Source organism: Malus sylvestris, chromosome 5 (genome assembly GCF_916048215.2).
Source record: "Malus sylvestris chromosome 5, drMalSylv7.2, whole genome shotgun sequence".
Classification (NCBI taxonomy): Eukaryota; Viridiplantae; Streptophyta; class Magnoliopsida; order Rosales; family Rosaceae; genus Malus; species Malus sylvestris.
Window position 1 is genome coordinate 16056906 of NC_062264.1, and position 24530 is coordinate 16081435.

General features: G+C 38.3%; 4 protein-coding genes across 4 annotated transcripts; all 4 read right to left on the minus strand.

The window, feature by feature from the left end:
* Positions 1–993: 993 nt before the first annotated feature.
* Positions 994–1741, minus strand: LOC126622581 (probable LRR receptor-like serine/threonine-protein kinase At3g47570). Its single transcript, XM_050291359.1, has 2 exons — positions 1426–1741; positions 994–1241 (listed from the first exon to the last, which is right to left on the minus strand). Exons 1-2 carry the CDS (start codon positions 1739–1741, stop codon positions 994–996), a joined length of 564 nt encoding a protein of 187 aa, XP_050147316.1.
* Positions 1742–1773: 32 nt separating this feature from the next.
* LOC126622582 (receptor kinase-like protein Xa21) lies at positions 1774–3924 on the minus strand. Its single transcript, XM_050291360.1, has 4 exons — positions 3785–3924; positions 3173–3504; positions 2573–3057; positions 1774–2508 (listed from the first exon to the last, which is right to left on the minus strand). Exons 1-4 carry the CDS (start codon positions 3922–3924, stop codon positions 1774–1776), a joined length of 1692 nt encoding a protein of 563 aa, XP_050147317.1.
* Positions 3925–9695: 5771 nt separating this feature from the next.
* Positions 9696–15925, minus strand: LOC126622503 (polyadenylate-binding protein RBP47-like). The gene is made up of 6 exons (XM_050291306.1): positions 15285–15925; positions 13387–13867; positions 11112–11197; positions 10907–11037; positions 10579–10675; positions 9696–10141 (listed from the first exon to the last, which is right to left on the minus strand). The coding sequence occupies exons 1-6, from the start codon at positions 15696–15698 to the stop codon at positions 10007–10009; spliced, it is 1344 nt and encodes a 447-aa protein (XP_050147263.1). The 5' UTR covers positions 15699–15925; the 3' UTR covers positions 9696–10006.
* Positions 15926–18666: 2741 nt separating this feature from the next.
* LOC126624784 (uncharacterized) lies at positions 18667–22668 on the minus strand. Its single transcript, XM_050293893.1, has 6 exons — positions 22322–22668; positions 21376–21611; positions 21038–21296; positions 19568–19747; positions 19315–19470; positions 18667–19136 (listed from the first exon to the last, which is right to left on the minus strand). Exons 1-6 carry the CDS (start codon positions 22346–22348, stop codon positions 18960–18962), a joined length of 1035 nt encoding a protein of 344 aa, XP_050149850.1. The 5' UTR covers positions 22349–22668; the 3' UTR covers positions 18667–18959.
* Between the last annotated feature and the right edge of the window lie 1862 nt (positions 22669–24530).

Here is a 24530-nt window from a genome sequence, read left to right on the forward strand (position 1 = left end):
TTAATTTGGGGCATTATCATTCATGGTTTATAGGATGAATAACTGGAAATCGATTTGTATGCATATGTGTCATGTGTGGAGAATGACCCTCTAGCTAGCCTTTCACCCCTAAAAACATCCAATTTCGTATTAGCTTTAGTTTGTGTCTGCAAGTACTTAGTTTTAGCTTTAAATTCGTCAAAACCTATCTCCCCTTCGTCTTACGTGGTTTTAGTTAGAATCTGTCCAAATTGGGTTCTTTTTAGTGTTTTGAGTTTTAATTTTCGTCCAAATCACCCTCTAGTTCTTATTTTGAGTCAATTCAACTTAGTTTTGTGTTATTTGAGTCAGTTTAGCTTGTTTTTTGTTGTTTGAGTCTAGTTTTCAGTTTTTAAGTTTAATTTGTATTGATTAGCATCCCTAACTAATCCCTGGCCTAGAACTATCCCTACTTATCCATACTACAACTATCTTAATAGGGTTTAATTTGTGTGTTAGTTTTTACCACATTAGTTGCTAGCAGTTTGTGACCATTTTTTGCAATGTTAGCCATTCAACAAAGAACATAATTTTTTTTTTCCAAAAAAAAACCAAAAATCATTAAAACTCTAAAAAGCCCCACACAAATTAAGAATGCGAAAGCTTCAACTCATATAACTAAAACAAACCACATACATCAACAAGAAAAAATGCAAAGCGATAGCAAGATAAAGAAAGCCAAAACAAAAAGAAAACTTTGGTGAGTGCAAAGTGGAAAATATTACTGATGAGTGATCATGTCCTTTCTCCTTTGAGCAGCATGCTTGTCCTTCTCAAGTCTTCTTAAACTTTGAGGTATGAATCTCTGGTTGTGCTCATTTTTTCAACAACCACATCCATCAACATCCGCTCCCTTAGTGACATTGCACAACAAGATAGTCCTATCTACATCACTAAAACCAAGCATTCCTTTACTTTCATTGTTTTTAACGGACCACGATTGTTACATCTAGATGGAGTTCCATGATTGTTAAGTCAAGATGGAGTTTGTTCTTGTACTATGTCATCGTTAACATCACCATCTGCTTCGAGGTCGACCAGAATTGAAAGGTTAACAACGTCCATCACATGGCTAGGCAAAGCCATGACTATGAATTGGTAAATGCTTAGATCGTTTTTGAACATGTCATCAGTAGGTCTTTTTCCTGTAAATATTTCCAGCAACAGTATCTCATAGCTATAAACACCTCCAAGTGTGGAAACTTGGCCTCCCGTGCCATACTCTGCCAAGACATCCATACAATAAGATGTCATATGCAATTGACAATTAAAACAATATATTTTTCAGATTTTTATGTTACTTATTTTCCAAGAAAAAAAAGGCAGTAATACATTTTTTTATTAATTAGTGCTTAGTGGTATTAACTAAGAACATAAAAAGTAAGTTAGAATGATATAAACTCATACCTGGAGGAATGTAGCCTATAGAACCTTTTAGCTGAGATGACATGGTTTGACTAAAGGAAGGATCATTTGATGTTTCGAAAAGGAACCTTCCTAAACTAAAATCCCCAACATGGGCTACCATATCTTCATCGAGAAGTACGTTGCTCGGCTTTAAATCGTAATGAACAATAGTTGTTTCACAATGGTGATGGAGATAATCTAACGCATAAGCAACACCAATGGCAACATCCAATCTTCGAATAATGCTCAATCTGTTACTTAGAGATTGCTCCTCTTCCCTTGGATACAACCTTGAGTCAAGACTTCCATTTTCCATGAACTCGAAAACTAAACTTTTGAAGTCTTTGCCTAATTATCAATGCTCGAGCATGCAGTTATGATCTGGAGAAGATTATGGTGCCTTATACTTCTTAAAGCTTTGGATTCATCAATGAAACTCTTGGAAGCTCCATGTTGTTGAAGGTTAAATACCTTAACAGCAACTATCCTTCCATCACTAGGAATTACCCCTTTATAAACAGAACCAAAACTTCCCGAACCAATAAGATTATTCATAGAGAACCTGTTAGTTGATTCAACGAGTTGTGAGTAGGAGACACCTAATTTCCAATCCATATAAGAACGCAAAGTTATAAGTCCATCTCTTGACTTTTTCAGCATTGAACAAGCAACAAAGAAGCATGATAGAGCAATTACGATTGCAAGTGTACAAGCTGTAGGAATGACTACTTTGGGAGAAAGCGGTCCTCGAGATGAATGGAACTTTTTAGGGGGGCCTGGAGGTAGATAAAATTGTGGGATGCCACCACACAGCCCATGATTTCCAAGAACAAACACACCACCAGCATTTGCAAAAATACCTTCTTTAGGCAACTCACCCTCAAAATCATTATACAAAAGATTGGGATACTTGAGAGCACCAAGCTTGCCTATGAATTCAGGAATCTGCCTAGACAAGTTGTTGCTTGAAATATCAAGTATTTCCAAGCCTTTTAAATCTTTAAGAGATTGAGGAATTGTTCCTTCAAACTTATTACCTTGCAAATACAAGTGCTCCAAACTAGTACAACTACCAAGGTTGCTCTAGAGCACCCGATAAATTGTTTCTTAATACATTTAGCTCCGTGAGATGCACTAAATCACACACCTCAAAGGGCAGCAGACCAGTCAAATAATTGTCAGACAGGTCTAAAGAAATTGAAAGGGTTGAAAGCTCCATAAGCATTTTAGGTATGGTGCCCATAAGGTTGTTACTTGAAAGGTTAAATTCTAAAATGTTTCGGTAGTTTCCAAGACTTGGAGGTATATTGCTCTCAAACCCGTTTAACCCCATGTGGAGGTTTAACACTAAAGTCATACTACCAAGGGAAGACGGGATTGACCCAGAAAATTGGTTAACATCCAAATACAGTTGCTCTAACTTCTCTAGCTTCCCAATTTCAAGAGGGACACTACCGCCCAAATAGTTATGATCAAATGCTTGAGTGGTCAAGTTTATAAGGTTTCCAATTCTGTTAGGGAGGTTTCCATGTATAAAATCCCCCCCCCCCCAGTCTAAGTTAATTAAGTTGACTATGGATCCCGGGATTTCTCCTCCAAAATTATTAAGAGTCAAGACCCAAAAACTCCAAACTAGTGCAATTAGCCAAGAAACTGAGAAAATTCAAGTCACCAACTTTTCTATTTCCTAATTGATTGCCGTAAATGTTTAGCCAAACTGAGCTTCACAAGCTTCCTACACTTTCACCAGAGATTGTCCCATAGAAACCATTTTGAGAAAGTTCAAGCGTCTGAAGTCTAGAAGCATTTGACAATGATATAGGAATACTTCCTCTGAATTTGTTCCCACTGTAGTAAAGTTGTACGAGATTAGGAACCATAGTGCCAAGATTTGGTGGTAGCTCTCCATGCAACTGGTTTTTAGCAACACTAAAAGTGGATATGGAAGAAATATTATAGATTGTGGAAGGGATCATACCAGATAGATTATTCTCCTCAACTACGAACTCCTCTAAGCCTATTATATGGCCCAACTCATTGGGTATGCTTCCTTGAAAATTGTTCTCACCAAGAAAAAGACTGCTCAACAAAGAATGAACTCAGGCAGGAAATTGAACAAAACCAACTTACGGTTAGTACATGAATGCTCCATCATTGTTCTAAGACACAACAAATGAGAAAACCGAAGTTTAATTTGCACAATAGCATGCAATAGAAGAAATCTTCTCACAAGAAACAACACTTGATTGGATGGCCATACAAATTAAGATAGACCAACTTAGTGTACAACTACCCTATCATTTATTGATTGGGTTGCTTCGCTTGCGGCTGGAGTTCCAAACCAACAAGACCTTGATACCTGCCTATTTCACTTCTAAAACTAAAAAAGATTTCCACGTTGTCGTTTATGTTAGATTTTGTTGAATAAGCAGAATTTTTGTCAACCGAATTCCAAATTTTAGCGCTACAATAATGTTCACCACTGCTCTTCCACGCCATTCACCGACCACACTAGCAACCATTCACATCAGTCGCCGCCATGTGTGTTGGAGTTTATGTATTTATTTAGTTCAATATTTTTTAATGAAAAAAATGCTAGTGAAACTTTTCAAATGGAATAGAATTACTCCAAAGTAATCAATGCATTCCTTGGTAAACGGTATCATCTAATAGATGAATGTTTGCATCTCTTAATCAACCAGTATCTTTGGTTTAATATAAACTCAAGTTAGTATAGCCACGGGATATAACAAGAATTTAAAGAGTAGAGTTTTCTCAAATACTTTTTATTCATTATTGTCGAATTCGGAGCCGTGTTTTAAAAGTACGGAATATATTGGGTTCGTCAAAGTCCTAAGATTGAAATGCTTCAACTTTGAATTATATATATCGTTGAATCCTGAGAGATGAAAGTCTACCAAACTACAAGTACAAGAGTAGGGGTGAAATTTTGTCTTTTTGACATTGATTTTATTCAAGCCCCAATTTCCATGTTTGTCAGTACTTTTTACTTTTCCTCTAGTTGTTTACATTAATCTTGTTTACAATTATTGTTGCTATTTTCTTTATGATTATTATCATAGATATTCTGTATCATTTTCATATATTTCTATTATTGTTCCAACAATGTAAAGACAAAATTTATTTATTTATGCAATAATTAGAAAATATGAGCAATTCCCATAAAGCCTAGGGCTTTACAATGGCAATAAAAAGATGTTGCAATTTGACATAATCCTAGTCCTCTTTTGTAGAAAGAAAGAAGATACGTGCATAGATGAGATTCAACTAAGCCCGAATCTTTCCAATTTCCGTAGAAAGATTTGAATTGATCATTTGGGCTAGATGGCATGCTGTAGATTATAAGTTCATGAGTTCTTGCAAGCAAACACAATATATACAGAAAAATATATAATAGATAAATGCATGCAGGTCTTGAGGGGTGATGGGCAAAAATATAACCCAATATTGCCTTTAAAAAATCAGGCGACGAAAATTGGTGGTCCTAAATTGAACCAAAGCCCAAACGGACTAAAACCGTGAAAATCGTGGAGCCAAGGCCTAAAAAATTGGGATGGGATCAAGTTGGGCGAAGCATGGAAGAAGGCAGCAAGCCTTTCTGGGCTTCACTGGGAAGAGGCCCACACGGGGCAATTGGCTGGAGGCCCATTAGGGACCCAATCCAGTGCACCGCAGCGCAGTGGACACCACAGCAACAGTGTGATAGGATCACAGAATGTAACAGTGCAGAAAGTAAAGGAAAAAGGGAAAGAAATAACTAAAACATCTTGATTTTCATTTCATGCCTTTCCCAAAAGGTGAAAGGGGCTTAAATACAACCCTAAAGGAGGAAAGCTCAGATTGGAACACATCTCCATCGTCACAACCGTTGGATGAAACCAACTTCTACACAGATAAGACAAAAGACCACAAAGGTGGGAATTCACAGCTGTCTAATAGTTGTAAGGTCTTAACAATCCTGCCCCCTAAGAAGGAGCTTGTCTTCAAGCGTTGAAATCTGGGAAGCGGTCGAGAATGGAGGCAGCATCCTTCAAGGTAGCATCATGGTCGGGAAGGCCCATCCATTTGATAAGCCAACGTGTGACAGCCGAGTTACCTCTCTTGATCATGCCACGCTGTAGAATCTTCTCCGGAGTCCAGGTCACCAGCCCCGTATCAGACAGAGGTGGAAGCGCAGTCGACGTAGCCACGTTGGAGCCGAGTTTTGGCTTGAGAAACGAGACGTGAAATATGGGGTGGATGCGGGAACCAGGTGGCAGGTCCAAGGTGTATGCAACCTTCCTTACGCGAGCGAGGACCTGGGAAGGCCCGTAGAATCGGGGTGCCAGTTTGAGACAATTGGTGTGATGGACAGAGGATTGGCGGTAAGGCTGTAAGCGAAGGAAGACCCAATCGCCCACTTGGAACTCACGATCTGAGCGCTGTTTGTTGGCATAGTGGCGCATACGATCTTGAGCTTACTACAGATTAGCACAAAGGAGGCGGAGCAAAACATCTCGGTCCCGAATGGAGGTGTCCACGAGGTGGACTGAGGAAGAGCCTGGGAGATATGAGGAGACGCGAGGAGTAAGGTAGCCATACACAGCCTTAAATGGAGTCATCTTGGTGGATGAGTGAAAAGTGGTATTGTACCACCAATCCGCCTATGGCAACCAGTCAACCCAATAGGTGGGCTTGTCGCCGATGAAGCTACGCAAGTAATGTTCCAAGGTGAGGTTCAAGACCTCAGTTTGGCCATCAGATTGGGGTGATAAGCCGAGCTGCGGCAAAGATTCGTTCCTTGAAGTTTGAAGAATGACTCCCATAAGGTGTTGATGAAAATAGGATCCCGGTCGCTGACGATGGTCGTAGGCATGCCATGGAGGCGAAAGACCTCACGGAGAAAGATGTCTGCCACCTTGGCTGCTGAATATAGATGTTTGATGGCAATGAAGTGGGCATACTTGGAGAGTCGGTTGACTACCATCAAAATTGCATTGCGTCTGTGGGTGTGGGAAAGGCTGTCAATAAAATCCATGGCAATATCTGTCCAATTCTGAGAGATGATGGGAAGTGGCTGAAGCAACCCTGGTGGTTTAATGGCCTCATAGTTGTTTCGCTAGCAAATATCGCAACTGGCAACAAGGGATTTGACTGCTTGCTTTAACCCCGGCCAATTGAAGTTTCGACGAACTCGTTTATAAGTCCGAAGAAATCCCAAGTGGCCTATGGTGGGGGAACAGTGAAATTCTTGAAAAATACGATGGCGTCATGGGGAGGAAGCCACAACGAAGATGCCACCTCTATAACACAGAAGGTCTCCACGAAGAGAGAAATGGGCGCATGACCGCTGGTTGTTATGCAAGTAGAGGTCGCGGGCTGAAGGGACGAAAGGGGCCGCGGTGGTGTTGATGCTTATTGTCATAAATGTGGGCAAGCTCGATGGCCCGAGACAAGAAACGAGGGGTCTGGGCCATAATATCATCTTGGAGTTCTGGTTTAAGCCTCCTAATGAAAACCCCCAAAAGTTATGAATTGGACCAGCCTTGGGCCCGACAGGATAACTGAATAAAGCCACAACGAAGATGCCACCTCTATAATACAGAAGGTCTCCACGAAGAGAGAAATGGGAGCACAGCTGCTGGTTGTTATGCAAGTAGAGGTTGCAGGCTGAAGGGACGAAATGGGCCGCGGTGGCGTTAATGCTTATTATCATAAATGCGGGCAAGCTCGATGGCCCGAGACAAGGAGCGAGGGGCCTAGGCCACAATATCATCTTGGAGTTCTGGTTTACCCCCAATGAAAACCCCCAAAAGTTGTGAATTGGACTAGCCTTGGGCCCAACAAGATATCCGAATAAAGTCAGTGATGTAGTCATCCAATGGCCTTTTTTGGGAAACATGGGAAAATGACATGTTGAAGTCTAATTGGTCACCAGGCCTAAACCGTTGGAGAAGAGAGTCGGTGAAGGTGGCCTAGAGTTTGGATCCGACATGAAGCTTATACCAATTGAACTAGAGAGCCGTATCGCCGGTAAAGTAGAGCCCTGCAATGGTGACCCGGTGTGCCGCATCAACCTCGTGATAATCCATGTACTCTTCGGCGAGAGCCAACTAGCTGTACGGATCGTCCCCTGAGAATCAGGGAAGCTCGATCTTCATGTGCTTAGGTCCAGGGGAAGTGGGGTGGGGTGGGTAAAGGAACGGAGGTGGTGGGTGAAAAGAAGATGATGAGAGGTGGGTACGGTGGGTGGTGGGTGGTGGGTGGTGGGTGGTGGGAGGAAAAAGGGAACTGAGGGGGAACCGAGATAGGGGGAACCCCAGGTGGGAGGCGAAGCAGCGGAAGGAAGTTGAAATGGGTGTGAAGGCGGGGTGGGGTGGGAGGCCGGTTGAGGCAGCGGGGTGGAGGACGACCCCAAGGGAATCTGAAGTGACCCGATTGGAATCTAGGGACAGGATGTGGATGCGGACGGCGGTTGCTTGGAGGCACGAAGCTCCTCCATCAGATGGGTCTGGACCAGGCTAATATTAGCTAAGGAGGCCTGGATTTCTACCAAGTTCGATTGGAAAGACTTCTGCCAAGTGGCCAACAGAGACACTGAGTCGTGGAAACTATTGAGTTGCTTCAAAATATGATGCTGTTGGTACTCCAGTTCGAGATCAGCCTCTGTGACGTCGACTACGACCACATAAGCCTTGTTTTTGCCCATGAATGGCAGCAACCTGGCTCTGATACCAGATGATAGGATCACAGAATGTAATAGTGCAGAAAGTAAAGGAAAAAGGGAAAGAAATAACTAAAACATCTTGATTTTCATTTCATGCCTTTCCCAAAAGGAGAAAGGGGCTTAAATGCAACCCTAAAGGAGGAAAGCTCAGATTGGAACACATCTTCATCGTTACAACCGTTGGATGAAACCAACTTCTACACATATAAGACAAAAGACCACAAGGGTGGGAATTCACAGCTCGGCGTGGGGTTTTCAAAACCCTAGTTTTATTTATTTAATTTTTTTCAAATCTTTTATAAATATCAATTCATAATAATTCAACAATTATGAATATAATACATGAACAATTTAAGTATAATCTAAAATTTGTAAAACGTAAAATTGGGTCATGGATTATGGTGAAGGTTCATGCGATCATAACTGAAAAATGTCGAGATAAAAACTGTTGTTTTGAAAGAACCTGATTGCGTTAGGATATTGATTGTTTGTAGCAGAAAATTCCCCTTCAGATTCCTTAATGCAACAAAAGAGAGTGCTAATAACGTATTGTAGCCTATTTAACTAAAAGGGAGAGGAGTGATGCGGCAAGAGACAAAGTGGAGAAAGTGTAGAGATTTATTATGTGAATTAACTTAGTGTAGAGATTTCTTATGTGAATTAACTTGTCCTCCAAGTAAATACAATCATATAGGGAAAGAATAATTAGTAACCAAATCTATTTAGGAATACACAAGGGAAATGATAAACATACACCTTTTATAGCTTCCTACACACCCCTGGCTAATCATGTCCGTTGTTTTCATTTGATTTATTTAATCCGATGGCCTGGAACAAAGAGGGGTGTGGGAAAAGCTATAAAAGGTGTGTGAAAATATCAGCTCCCTTTACACAATCATAGTCCAAGAATATCTAAAACAACATAATATTATATCAATATTAAGGAAAAATAATAAAGGCTTTTTTTATCCAAAATGGTCCATGAGATTTGCATAACTTCTCATTTTGGTCCATGAGATTTAAAATCGATAGAATTGGTCCCTGATTTTGTCCACCATCAATCATTTTGGTAATTCCGTGAAAAATCTCCAGTAAATAAGGATAGAATGACAAAAATACTCTCAATTTTTGTCAAATCATTTTGACCTGTTGTTTATTAAATTGAGAGTAGTTTTGTCATTTTAATCTTTATTTGACATAACTATTCACGGAATGACCAAAATGATTGATGGTAGACAATCTCAAGGATCACTTGTATTGACTTCAAATCTCAGAGACCAAAGTAATGAATTATGCAAATCTTAGAGACTATTTTGACTAAAAAAACGGATAATAAATTGCATATATAAAGAATAAAATGAATTGTGTATTTGAAGAAGTTTGAGAGTACCTAAAAACTAAAAATATATGAATTCCGATTTACGTTCGAAAATCCCACTCCGAATTTTTGCACAACCATAGTATTTGGTCTGCCAATTTAAAATAACGAAAACTTACAAGATCAAGTATAAAAACTAAACATTAATACCAGACCAGATCGGTATAAACTGATTAACGGATGGTACGAATATGAACTCATTATTGTTCTCAATCTTCTTTTCTTAGTTTACATATATTTTCCTGGATGAAAGAATTCCGGTCGATTCGAATATTGTCAAGCAGACCCAAGTATTCATCCCACACAGACATCAAGATTTCAATTCAATCCGGTATCAAAAATTCCTCACATTACAGATTTAGCTAAATTGAGCTGCCAAATCAACCCTACTTTAATTAAAGGCAGCGATAACTATAACTAAAACGCCACTTTCTGTAAGTTCAGTTTACACGCTGTTGGCATCGGCCATAGCCCTGTTAAGAAGTCCCGTTAACTGCAGCTGCAGTGTGCATGCTCAGGTCTTGACCCTGCGGCACAACATGTCCATACCCACCATAGCCCTGTCCTCCATAATGTGCTCCGTTCCACTGGTTACTTGAATCCGACCTCCACTGAGAAAACACTTAGTCAATAATGAGATAATACAATGCGGGAAGCTCTGAGGATTCTATGTGCAAAACTGGTAGATAACTACCCTAGGGGACAATTCATTCAACTCTTAGAAATGTAAGGTTTTAGGTTTAGGGGTGGGGTCGAGAAAGTGCGGGGATTCTACATTCTAAAATGGTGGAATATACAACAAAGGATGGGGCATAAACATTATTGTCGTATTCTAATGTTGCTCACATTGGGATCTTTTTGAAGTGCAAGAATAGGAGGGGGGAAGGACGGGGGATTATGTGTGGCCCTCCTATGTTGTAAAGCAACATAAAGATCAAACCAGACAAATGCCAAGATAAATACAGGTGATATTCAGGAATACATTTCTGAGTGTTATATAGCTTAATAGCCAGCAGACAATTAAATGAAATAATTGACCTAGTATTACCTGCTTGTTCCCCTGACTGCGACCCCAAGAAAGTCGAACTGTTTGCTTGCCAATAACCGTTCCATTCAGCATCTGTATTGCGTTCTCAGCATCCTTCCTGCAAATCGAAACAATATTAGGGAGTCCGTTACATGGTTTTTGGCTCCACATAATAAGATTACAACATTACTATTTACCTCCTTCAGTCTTCAACAATTTTGATCATATTTCTTTTATACAGTTTATTATTGAATAAATAATTGTAACATTGATATTTGACATTGCAGCTTTAGCTTTATTTCCAAATAACAAGATATTAGGACCCATATATCTTAAATGAGAAGGGTACCTATTAGCAAACTGAACAAAACCACAAGCTTTTCCAACTGGTATTTTCACAGAGACAACTTCACCGAAATGAGAAAAAGGCTGCCGGAGGTCTTCATCATTGACCTCAGAATCAAGCCCTCCAACAAATATCTACAATAAGTGATAGATTAAAGAGTTATATAGGGTTAATGATACTTTTAACGGGAAAGAAGAGACAAACTTACAGTTGTGTTATTGGGCTCACTGTCAAACTGGGACCCTTGGGCGACGGCAACATTTGATGCATGTCCACCACCAGCCAATACCAATGCTAAATCAAGAGGATAAAAGTAATACATTTAGTATGAAATACCATTCAAAATGCACAGCTTAATAAAAAATAAACTTGCATTTTCTACTGTAGTGCTAGTAGTAATGATTGATTCTAGGAGCAGATCCAGGCTTGTTATCTTTTCTTTCCTTTCAGATGGGGGCAAGTGTAACAGTGGATTTGTTTGGCACAGAGTGCCATAGAAGGTTAAAACATAATGGCATTAGGGCCTAGTAGTTATGTTTGGCACAGAGTACCCTAGGCGCTAGTCGGGTGGCAGGTTAGGGACTAGCGCCTAGAGGGTTAGGCAGGGGCCTAGGCGGATTTAAGTACATTTATTATATATCGTATAAATAAATGCCTATTTATACTTAAAAATACACAATTGTATTGGGATACAAAATTGCTAAGTAGAATGACATATAGATTATAAAGCATTACAACATATTGAAAACATGGGAAAAAAGCATATAAGGAGGTTCATCCAAGTATCAACAAGTCACTTACAGTTTAGTGAAAAATATAAAATGCAAAACGAACGCTATCTATGTTCTGTCTAAGTAAGAGTAGTGACCTAGGCGGGTGCCTAGATGGGGTAGGCGGGCACCTAATTAGGTCTAAGGGCCCTTTCTTAATTTTGAAAGGCCTAGAGATTAATCGGGGGGTGGCCAGCCGTCTATCTCCTAGGCGGTGCTAGGCGGGGATTTTTAGAATGGTGAATATAAATATATTATACCTTCTCAATACTCTTGTCACGATATGCTTACCATATGAAATGAAAACTGCCACTCTAAAACATGGTTTTGAAAATTCTTTTAAAAAAGTGGTATCCCTTGTCTTTCAAATGTGCTCTCTTGTTGCTTGTTTTAGAAAATCCTCTGCCCACTAAATGATGTGACTCCATTTGTCAACAACAATTTATCTATCAAACTTTTTTGTTGGTAACAATTTATCTAACAAACTTTTTTGTTGGTCAACCTTTTAGCGTTTACTTATTATGCATGGCCAAATCTGTACCTAGTGAGAACTGAGAACTCAAATGACATCATACGTATGAACCCAAATGAGAATTCAAATGACAACACAAGTAAAAATCCAACTAGCTTAGTGGAAACCTACTCTTTCTAAAAAAAAATATAAAAAATAAACTAACAATGCATGTGAGATTGCATAAGCTTAACTTCTCACTTTGAATTTAACCTCAACTAAATTTTAGAATTAAAAATTTTAGGAGGGATATCATCTAAATTTCTAAAGATTACCCAACTTAGTGAAGACAATTTGCAAAGATATGAAAAAGTACTCACAGATGAAACCACTACATACACACATTACTTGTCAGCAATTAAATGGCTTACTTGTTGGTTTCATCGAAGCAGTTAAGAATGATGTTGAACAAGGATAAAATATTAATAGAAGAACACAATATGATAAAAATTCCCCAAATGAGGCAGGAAAAGAAATTCCCCAGAATGTGTAATTGTAATTGAAACATTCTTTTGAAGATGTTAATCTCAGCAACAACAAATACATCATAGATTTGGTATGTACAAAAAGTATTTACCATACAGGAAAGGACCTTATCAAACTCTCAAAACAAAACCTAGAACCTAAGAGATAGACCATAAAATGGGAATCGAAGAAAACAAATAATCCAAAAAACAAAAACTAATAAAATTCACTCATGGCTTGAGTATTGAAAAGGGAAAATAAAACAGAAAGTTACATGGACCGCGGCGCTTCCAACAATTGAAGAAATAGTGATGATTTGTACTACCCATTGCTTTAGTAGAAATGGAGAAGCTCTCTAATAAAAGATGCTGGAGAAAGAACAAAATAGAGCAACAAAAATAGACGAGACTATGCAATGATGCTGCCTAGAACTCAATCACAACTTTTTCTGAACCCCTCCCAACTCTATTTAAAACCATCTAACACTCACCTTACATCAGAAGACAAGCAGATACAACTGACATTAAATGATCATAGAGAAAAGTACACAATCAACAAAAAAAGGGAATTGGAGAGCATTAGTAAGTACAAGTATGTAAATGATAAGCTAGACTTATTATCAAATGCGCTTGGACAAAAATGAGCGGATTTATGATGGATATATATATTCATAAAGACAGCCACAAGACAATCAATATTAAGCAGCAAAGAAGAAAAACGGGGGCATTATATCATACCTTGTGAAGAATACTGTTGCTGATATGCAGGTGATTTTTTGGGTGTTGCAACACCTATGCGCATGGCCCTGCTTGAACAATACGCACCATTCATTTCAGCAATGGCCCTTGACCTCTCATTTTCATCACCAAACCTAACAAAACCATAACCTTTTGAACGTCCAGTATTTGCATCTAGAACAACTTTTGCTCCCTTAACAGATGAATATCTACTAGAAAAAGTCTCCTGCAACATAGTGTCAGTCACATCTGTAGCCAAATCTCCTACAAAGATAGATAGATCAGAACTAGGGTCTGCTCGTCTATCACCAGCACTGAAGGTTGCCCAGTTCAAACGAAAAGGCTGCTCTGTATTCGGCATGGGAGCTCCGTTACAGTTCTGCAAAACTTCTTCAGCTACTTCACGTGAATAGAACTCAACAAATCCGTATCCCTCTGACTGACCAGTTTGCTTATTGCGTATAACCTTTACTGAGGAAACCTGCACCGTTTGTGACACCAAAAGCACATAGTTAGTGGTAAAGTAAAGCTCTTACCCAAGAAAATGAATACACAGAATTTATTTTTTTTCAAATAAAATTATAGATATTAGCGTGTCTTATTAATTGTTATTGGAGTGCACTTAAGACCGTCACAATGGCAAATAATTGTGGTAACATGGGGAAATCTCCACATAAGGGGGCTGTTGGTTCCTAGTTTCAAGTTTCACTTCTTAAGATTTGTTATTCTATATCCTCATAGTTGATTAAAGAAATAGGGAAGAACAGGCCCATGATACATTGCTTCTCAATTGCTTCAGTTCTCATAATCGAATGATGCTTTTATCATGTTTAAGACAGATGGTAATTATTAGAACTTGACATCAGATAACAACCCAAAAAGATGTGACCTAACTAGAAAGACAAAAAAACAGAGAAAGACATTGCAACTGCACTCTAACAAACATTTGGCATTAGTAAACAAAAGGCTGTAAAAAAGCAACATAAGGTAACTACACAACTAAAGAACACCTTAGTGCCCAATATTCACCATCATTCACTTGACCCCAAAGCAGGGAAGGATGACAAGCTGGAAACGGAAGATTACTCGTCCATATCAATTATAACTACCAGATGATCGGATGTCCTGAATAGTATTCAAACAAGGATTTTTAGCTCTGCAATAATTGACAATTGACCAATCTGCCGGAGCACCTGTAAACTATATACAGTACAGACAGTATTCAAAACGTGGCATAAGAGATTAACACCACATGAATGGTTTGCAGTAGAATGGACATTGCCATGGGGAGTGGATCAACTGCTATTGCTCCCTCAGTCCCTCTATCCGAAAACATGGTAGTCACTCAAGAAGGGTTTCGCATTTAATTTGTCAAGCTATGGTCATTGTTGCATGCAGCAAGAAACTGTTGCTAGGAATCTCACATATTCAACGGTATTCAAAGACCATATACACTGGTGTCGGGTTGTGAGATACTATAAGCTGAACCAGCCACCATCTACAATAAATAGAGTTGACCCAACATAACCAGTAAAGAAACGGAGCTCGCCACTGAACATACTCAACTAACCGAAACCTGCATCATTTCTATCTAGGTATAGTCATCTTGATATACCAAGACTGAATTTTGTAGTGAGTAGTTGGCATTAACCTTACTCTTTCAATCATTGTTCCGTTTCTAACTACCGAAAAACCGCAAAGATAAGCTAGGATATACGCTATGACAATCACATAACATTCAATCATAAAAGAAACCATCTACCTCCAATCAATCATAGAGCTGTAATTATGTAAAATAAACTAAAACCCACAATTCTTTTCATCAAAATTTCAAAACTTTAGCTAAACTAAAACCCACATGAGTTCATACATGAAGTCCACTGAAGCTAAAAGCTGACCTGTCCAGTGTGAGCAAAGCATCCGTGAAGGTAAGTCTCGTCCATCCAATGATGAAGGTCGCCGACCCAGATGGTCCTGACCTCCTCGGTGGGCCCCTGTTTCTGGGACGGCGAATGCTGCTGCTTCGGCGGCTGATGCTGCTGATACGCCACAGCCTGAGGCTGCTGCTGGTATGGATTGTGGTGAGGATGATGGGGAGTCGCCGCATATGGCATGTAATGCTGCGGGTACACCATCATCTGCTGCTGCATCATCGCCATCGCCGCGGCCGGGTACTGCATGGCCATCCATTGCTGCTGCTGCTGCTGGTGCATCCATTGATGTTGCTGCTGCTGCTGCTGTTGTTGCTGTTGTTGTTGCAGCTGCTGCTGCTGAGTGCCCAGATCGGTGCCTCCATTAGATTGCTGGGCCATGATGGAGTTCTTCTGAGGTTGTGATTCTCTTCTCTTCTCTTCTCTCTGCACCTCTCTCTCTCTAGAATTCTTGGTTCTCTGTGTTCTTTGAGATTTGAGGAGAGAGAGCAGAGAGAGCGGTTTGAAGCTAGAGAGAGAGGGAGGGAGGGAAGGCAGGCGAGGTCTGCGCGGAAGCGGAGAGGGGGGGTTTCAAGTGACGAAATGGGGTTTTAAAGGGCGGCGGTGGTGTGATTATTGCTTATGATTAGATTTTTTATATTATTTTATTTTAATATGTATATTTTCCATTTTTGAGATGGGACCTCGTTTGCTACGTCCGCCCGTTAAATCACGTTTGCTTGCCGTCCGTGACGTGTGGGGCCCTCCTCAGTCGGTAATTTGCTTTGGGTCTGAGGCCCGAGGGAGTTACTCACGTCCGATGTACATGGATAGCATGGAGTGGATGCTGCTAACTGGTGCTTAGGTGAGCTGGATTGCACGTTATCAATTTTTCACTTAATTTGTCCCCTTTTTTGGCACTTTCTAGCCTTCATATATTGACCAAACCTATTTAAGATATTTGCCGCCGATCAGTAATACGGTTTGATAATATTACTTTTTATTTTTGGGTGGAATGTTTTAAATTTGAATTTTATGGATGATGAATTCAATACCAAAAATAAGTTGTCCATTATATAGCTTAATCGAACTTTGAACTTCCTTATTCCTTTATTGCAAAATATGTCGTTTTACTAAAAACAAAATTAAGCTATTTGACCTTAGTGTCCAGAGTCTAAGGATCAATCCATCTAGGCTGTTGATTAGTATGTAAAAGAAATTAAAGTTATTGGTTTGTGTGTGGTGGACCAACAAAATGAGTTAATAGAGATTGTTGGATTCAATTTGTGTTGCCCATATAAGTTGATCCTTAGGCTTTGACACTAAGGTCCGGAGCGGATCCAATTCTGTAGTAGTAATGCTCAATACCAATTAAATTCTCTAATCCTAATAGACTCGGACTTGAAGACCAGTGCACCAAATGGTCAAGTGTATTGTGCCTAATGATTTTGCCTTGAGATTATTTGATGGCTTATGTGGTAATTTGTACAATTTTTTGATCCACCTGATATGTTAAATAATAGTATCATTCTATAATTTTATTCATTTCTTTGTGGAGTCCAATTATTGAGATAACTAATCAAATACTTGGAAGTATAACGACATTGATTATATAATGCATCACATCCATAAAAAATTATTAAATAAATTTGATAGTCAAATTTGACAACAAAAGGCTTTACTTTCAATTGACTCAACGCCACCACATAAGAAAATGAAAGCTCTGTTGGAGAAAGTGTAATGTCATTTTTTACTATTATATGTCTATATGATAGTTTTGACATTTCTTTTGAAAATGCTCTTAATTAAACCAAAAGGTTGACCAACAAACGTTGTCTCAAAAGGTTGACATTTGCCCTAGAGTCTGGAGATGCTCCTATTCTTTCCTTTTTGAATGAACTCTCTTTAATTTTTGTCAAATATGTATACATGAAAATTGTGTACACAAACACTTTTGAAGTTATTTATAGTTAAAAGCAATTAAATTATGAGCTGGTGGTTCTGTGGTAAACAACAGATTACGAGGCTTTCTTAAAACTAAAAGCTGGAGGTCTCGGGTTCAAAACCCGCTGCTAGTGTGGAAGCCAAACTTGTGGCCAAAAGGAGGCTGAAATGACTATAACTTGTCACCAGTTGCTCTCCTTAAAAAAAATATAGTAAATAAAAGTGACTTGTCACCAGTTATTCTTAAAAAAAAATTAGTTAAAATTAATTATTTTGATATAAAGAAGGTATATTCATGGTCTGTCACTTATAAAGAAGGAACTGTTGTCCTTTTGCCTTTTATATATTGTCACAGATTTGGAGACTCAAGTTTTTGGGGGTTAAAAATAAAAAGTCAAATTTTGGAAAATGGAGATTGAGGTGGTTAAATTTTTGTCCACTGGCCAAAACAGGAAAAAAAAAAACCTATCTGGGTCCTACAATTGACGCGAGTTATATCTAACGGCCAACAATAGCGCAGCCGACGTAGAATGATGAAAACGCGGTCGTACGCGTTCCTTTTTTTTGTGCCGGATTGTAAATTTTTGACCAGCCTATACCCTCCAGTCAAAACATCCAACATGTCCTACCTCACCAGACAAACAATACATTTGTGAAACAAATACAATACAGGTCGGTAAACCACATTTTCCACTTTTTTTTTTTTTTTTTTGAGAACCCCACCTAACAAATCTTCCAGGATAAGATCACACTTCAAATCGAGAAACTTACATGGACAATGTTCTAACCTGCCAAGTGACACCAAATTTACAGCGTTCTAAACTTACATGCAACTGAAACATCAAGTCAACAGTGTTCTAAATCTGCCAAGCGATGGTATGCGTTTAAAATGTGTTTTAACTTTCATACATGCCATTACGTGATTAATTTAAAATACTGCTATTTTTGTATGTAAATTCTTCTCGACCGAGCACCTTGAACATCGTCTCCATTTGGAATTGTAATACAATGGCATCCCTTAAAGTTGCAGGGGAACAGAGTTTATAAAGAATGTGTCCGGCCAAATGTGAGGGTCCTTCATGGAAGCAAGAAGACATCTCAGGTGGCCGGCCATCTGTACTACGGATGAGGATCCTCTCCGGATCCTCTTTATGGGGATCTAAAAGATCAATCGATCGTGTCTATTTGTCGTACATAGTGCGGCTAGTTTTCGTTAAGTCTTGTTAGTGTTTAATTTTAAATAAAAATATATAAAATAATTTATGACCGCACGACGTACGATAAACAGACACAATTGATTGATCCTCCGGATCCCCACAAAGAGGATCCGGATAGGATCCTAATCCCTGTACTACAAATTGCTCCAAAGTATTGTGAAGATAGGTAAAAGGTTAATTGACGACTAATAACAAGTTGCATTGGTAAATTTCTGAAGATTTTCATACGTTGCAAGGTGAAACTGCAACTTTCTCTATTGATTAGCTTGAATACAACAACGATGTTTCTCGTAGAGGAGAGGACAAAGAATCAATTGAATATTAAACGAGTGTGGCAAAAACGAAGCAAAAATTGAGTGACAAAGAAGCTACAATCAAAATTAGAGGCTGCAGCCAAAATTCCAACAGGGAGGTAACCCGTTAGCTTCTGCGGCTGAAGACGAAAGAAGAAACAAAAATGTGAAAAGAATAAAGCAGGGTTTATACATCGCCTCACTACTGTTTACCTTCTTCGATAATCCGCACTGAGGAAGCTTTCATACTGTGTTCCTGTAAGTGTCTTTTGGACGTCGCCCCAATTCTCAATCTGACTAGACAAATTACCTTTGTGTATCTTCACCTGGCGACTCTTTAAATCCCTTTTTGGAACCTTAAGAAAATCTTGAACATCAAGCAACTTCTGCAAACACACAAAATTGAAACTTTCAGAGGTTGGTGTTCTTTATTTTCTACCCTTTTTTCGGGGCGCTGGTTTAAGGAAAGAGGATGGTGGAGACAAAAATACTGATGCACAAGCATTAATTTATTGCAAACAACAAAATGAAAAATCAGTTTAGCATTCATAATGTTTCTCTTACAGTGCGGTTTTTTACGATATCCTCATAGTAGAGAATAATATGACGGGTGCTCTTGAAATATTCCAAAGCTTTCGTGGTTGTATCCTGTACTTGCTTCAGGTTGGGTATTAGCAAAGTTGCATTGATTGTAGGCTTGTATTTTGCAAGTATTTCTGCCTGCAGCCATGACATGTAATAAGTTTTCAAATCGAGTTAAAAACAAGCAATTCACTTTTCCTTAAAATCCTTGCATATGAGGGAGGGAGACACAGACCTCGTGAGGAGAATGCACGTGAGACTTGTGGGTCCCATTAAGCAGCTTATTATCTCGGTCATACAAATTTGCAAGGACAGAGATCATCCTCCGCAACAGATTTCTTCGAAAGAGAAAGATAGCAGAAACGCCCCGTGTATTGAAGTACTCTACTATTTCTTCGTGATGCTGCATCAAGCCCTGCATAAAATGTTGCAATATTTAATTGGCTGGTCCATGCATGAAACAAGAAAATGCAGAGCAGAACAAGTTAAATTGTTTCTCATGAGCTAACCAAACTATTGCCTACTGGTCATATTCCACCCTAGAACAAGGAATCTGATACAAATATAAACATAAAGAAAGAATTTCAGACCAATTGGTTATGAGAAACAAATTGGGTGGACATTTCGATGGACCAAATTAAAGTACTAGATGGATAAACCCAAATCTTAGTTTGCACCGAAGTTCTTTCTGACCAAGACTTGTATCCATGTAACTACCATACCAATCAAGTTTGAAATGTTACTCAACTCATCCTCCTTTGTTAAGAATCATTCATTAGTTGCAGTGAGATGGTCCTATACTATAAAATATAAGGTCTTCATTACTTACAGGACGTTCTTCACTCAGTGACATGATATGATGAACAATATCTAGATCCATCAGTTTTCATGAAATCTATATGCTTCTTGCTAATTAAATTGTATCATCCCTTCGATACCCTAAATTACTTTACTTGAAGGCTAGCTTCCTAATAGGCTCTTCAGTTTCATTCAGGACAAGCAGTTCTTAATGATAGCACTGCCTATGTCTCTAAAATATGTCGTAATGCAAATACTGAGCATTCATGCATCAATACATAATCTAAACAAAGTGTGAGACTAATACCATCTTTTTGTAATGTATAAATTTCATGGAAGCAACTTAACTCCTGAAGTGCTACACATTAGCATATAAAATTCAAGCTTAACAGTTGTCCAGAAAATCATTGTCTATTTTCAGCCATCTCTCAACCCGTCCCACTAGCCACCAGTGAGATACAAAACAAGTGCAGGATCGTCATTGGGACAATCATCCATTCATACTTGCCGACCATCGATGACCCTAGAAGATACTACCGTATCCAATCACACATGCCCGGTACCACTCTCCACAAATATGCATTTTTATCATTACAATAACACAAGCTTCTTGGCAGGACTTGAAACTATACATTTTACTCCAATATCTGCAATTGTTACAACTTACAAAAGAGGTAAACAATTGGGCAAGTGAGTCCTTAATGTTACTTTTGCTAAGTATAACTTGCTATCTAACACAAACAAGCTAGGCCTTTATTGAGGAATGAAAATTTCCTGTCGAAAATAAATAGAATGTACTGAACTGAAATGTCATTGTCTCTCACTCAACAAAACCACCATATAGCCAATTAACAGAAATAAAAACTAGAAATAAAAAACGAAAAACAATGCATGAAAAAGCACTGACCTGATTAAGCATCCACTTCAAGCCAACTGCAGTGGTGCATTCATTCTTTGAGGCGCTACTCAACCAATCTAGATTATAAAGTCTGTCCAAAGTCTCAACGATTGCTGAAATATTACTTCTCCTAACTTTCACAGAGAAAATCTCCCCATTTGAGCTTATTTTAGTATGATTATTCAATAGCGTCTCAAACCACCCACTCCCAGACCTCTGCATCGACAAAATTGCGAAGTATTGCACAGGATTGCACGCACACTCAGCCCTATTATGCACAAAAGTAAATCTAAATCATTGCATTCCAAATAGAACCCAACTTGAAACTCCAACAACCAGTAGCATACCTGCTATAAGTTTTGGGCTTTGGGTAGTGCATATAATGAAGTTCTTCGGGCTCTACATCAGGCTGTGGACACGGCCTTTGAATCACCTCAATATTTAAGAATCCAGATTTTGTGCGGGTGCTGACCTGCTGTAAACAAATTGAGCAAATATAGACACCACAGACCATTGCAAACAACACAACAATCATCCGCAGCACCAATGGGGAATTCTTCGGCGCCTTTATCAAAAATATATCCTGCAGTCCATGAATTAGGCAATGCAAAATTGAAGGTAAATAAAAAATAATAAAGGGTAATGAGTCCTAACAAAGTCCAAACTTTACAAGTCAATCTGATCGCCATCGAGATACGCAGAAGTTTATGCACAGTCAACTCAGCAGGAAGAACAAAATGAAATGGGTCTAATTGCAATGATCCAAAAACTCCCAGGACTCACAAAATCGCATGATTAAGCTATTAAATCACAGTGATTAATTAAAAAAACAATAGTGTGATTAAGATTTAATCCTAACAGATAAAAATATGACATGGGTAATTAAACCTAACAAAGGTTTAAACTTTTCATTCAATCTGATGAACAAACGACATGGGTATGAATGGAATGATCCAACAAACATTCCCAGGGTTCATAAATTGACATTATTGTGCTATTAATTAATTCATTAAGTAAAATAATAGTGTGATTAAGACCCCTTTTCCTAATAAAAAAGGATTTCTGGGTTTGCTTCAGCTTGAATGCACAAACCAAAAGCAACCGATAAATCCGGGAAACAAAATGTAAAAAATTTCAGCACCCAGATCGGGAAATTCACATGCAACCCATAAAATAATCAAACAAATTACAAAAGGGTCAGAATCCAATACCCCAAAAATTAAAAGTCCAGAAAAAGAAAAAAGGCAGAAAGAAAAACAGCTGAAATTTCAAAAGGAGCATGAAATAGCAAACCTTGAAGGACCAGAGATCATCAGCCATTGTAATGGGAACTCAAAAGGCAAGCATTCCTCCTCCTGCTTTAGTTTTCTCAAGCTTTATTCCTCACAATAGCCATTAATTCAAAAACCCAACAAAAAAATTGGATAAAATGGAAAAGGTAGAGAGAGAAAGAGGAGGAGGGGGAGGAGAGAGAGGGAGAGTATAATATGTTTATTTTGATGGGGTTCGGAGCTTTTTCTCGTGAAGAACACTATGATTGGATGCCTCTGTTCCTCTGAGAGACCCGTTGCACGCTCTCTTCCTTCTGCTTTTTCGTGTGTGTGTGTGTGCGTGTGTGTGTTCCCTTTCGAATTCTCTCTGGACTTGTTAGTGCTGGAACGGCGTCGTTTGAGTGATCTTCCGCGCCCATTAATTAAGGAAAGAGAACGATATTAATGTTTGACGATTTCCCAAAGAGTTGGTACTGTTTCCGACCGGAAAATGCTTTTAATTATTATTGGAGTTAATTAAAAGTTTTGTTTTTTTTTTAATTTAATTATTATTAAGAATTTTAAAGCCCACACAAAACGCATAAGTTTTGTCAATGGGCTTCCCGTTATGCTACTTGCTCTTATTCTATTTTGGGATTTGGCCGGCTTTGTGTTTGGTTTTTGCTTAGAATACAAGTCTGTTCATCATCATTTGAGTGATGTCTCTTTTATGTGACTTTTAATTATGAGAAAAAAAGTGACTTTTGTTTATTTAATTGTGCGGGCAAATAGTTTGACTTTGTTCTCAAAAAGAACATTTCAATTTTAAAAATACATACTTTTTAAAGGGAAATATATTAAATCGCAAACCTACGAGGGCAACCGGGACAACAGTTACCAAAGAGGATGACGTTTCTAGTCCTACAAGGGATGATATCAATTGTTGGACTTAACTCGGCCACTTGAGTTCTTGTAACTCACAACGATGTAGAATGACTAGAACTGATTTTTGGTGGAGCGTCTCTAATGGAGATGTCAAAAGATAAATGTCAAATGTTAATTTGATAGCTGACGTGACAATGTCAGATTTTCTCTTTCTTCAACTGATATGTTTTATTTTTATTTTTTGTTATAAATGATATTTGTAGGACTCATTTTAAAAAGAAATCATTAAAATAAATTTTCAAGATCTATAATTGGCGCATTAATAAGATTCACACAATAAAATAATTAAAAATTATTTGACATCACTTTTTCTTATATGTCAAATTTGACATATGAAAACTCATATGTCAATCCACATAGGATTGACATATCAGTTACAGTTTGCTCTTGTCTTTAAATTTGATTACATGGCTTTCCACTTAGGATTTGACATCTTCTTTGAAGATGGTCTTAGAGCATCTCCAAAGGAGATATCAAATTTAAATTTGATGGCTGACTTGACAATTTGACATATTGTCAATATTTTCCTTCCACCCGATATGCCAAAATTTATTGCTTCATTTGTGTTTTTTATTAAACAAAAATAATAAAAGTTGGGTTGTTATTGGTTTTAAAATAATAAAATAATACTTAAATATACTAGCATTTAAGGAAAGACAGATGAAATGCCTTTGAAAATAGCAAAAATCAAATTTGAAGGCAACTTCAAATTTGACATCTCTTTGTCCATGTCAACTTAGCCTTCTTTTTAATGTCATCTTTGACATCTCAGTTGGAGTAAATGGAACATCATTTATTACCGTTATGTGTCTATGTGGTATTTTTGACATCTTCTTTGAAGATGATTTTAGTGTGTCATAACTTTTCTTGTTGCACCATTACGTCCAAGTGCCACATGTCAATCATGGGAGTACTTCAAACACAGAGTGTGACAGGAGCTTCAACTACAAGGCATCCACACAACTCAAGGGTTTAATACCAGTAATCAAAGGAGCACTAAACACAGGGATCTTATGACAAAACCAAAAGAATTATTAGCAACTCTTTGGCACTAATAGGATCTTATCAAAAAAAACAATGTTATGTGCAACCAAATATCTATAAATTGAAGCTTTATGTTGGATTCCTCGACGAGGAAATTTAAGTGTTAGAGATTGAGGAGACAACGACAACAACAAAGCCTTTTCTCATTAAGTGAAGTCGACTGTATGAATCCTAAAATGTCATTACGCTCGGTTCTGTGTCACGTCTTCCATTAGATCCAAGTACTCCAAGCCTTTTCTTAGAGTCTCTTCCTAGGTTTTCCT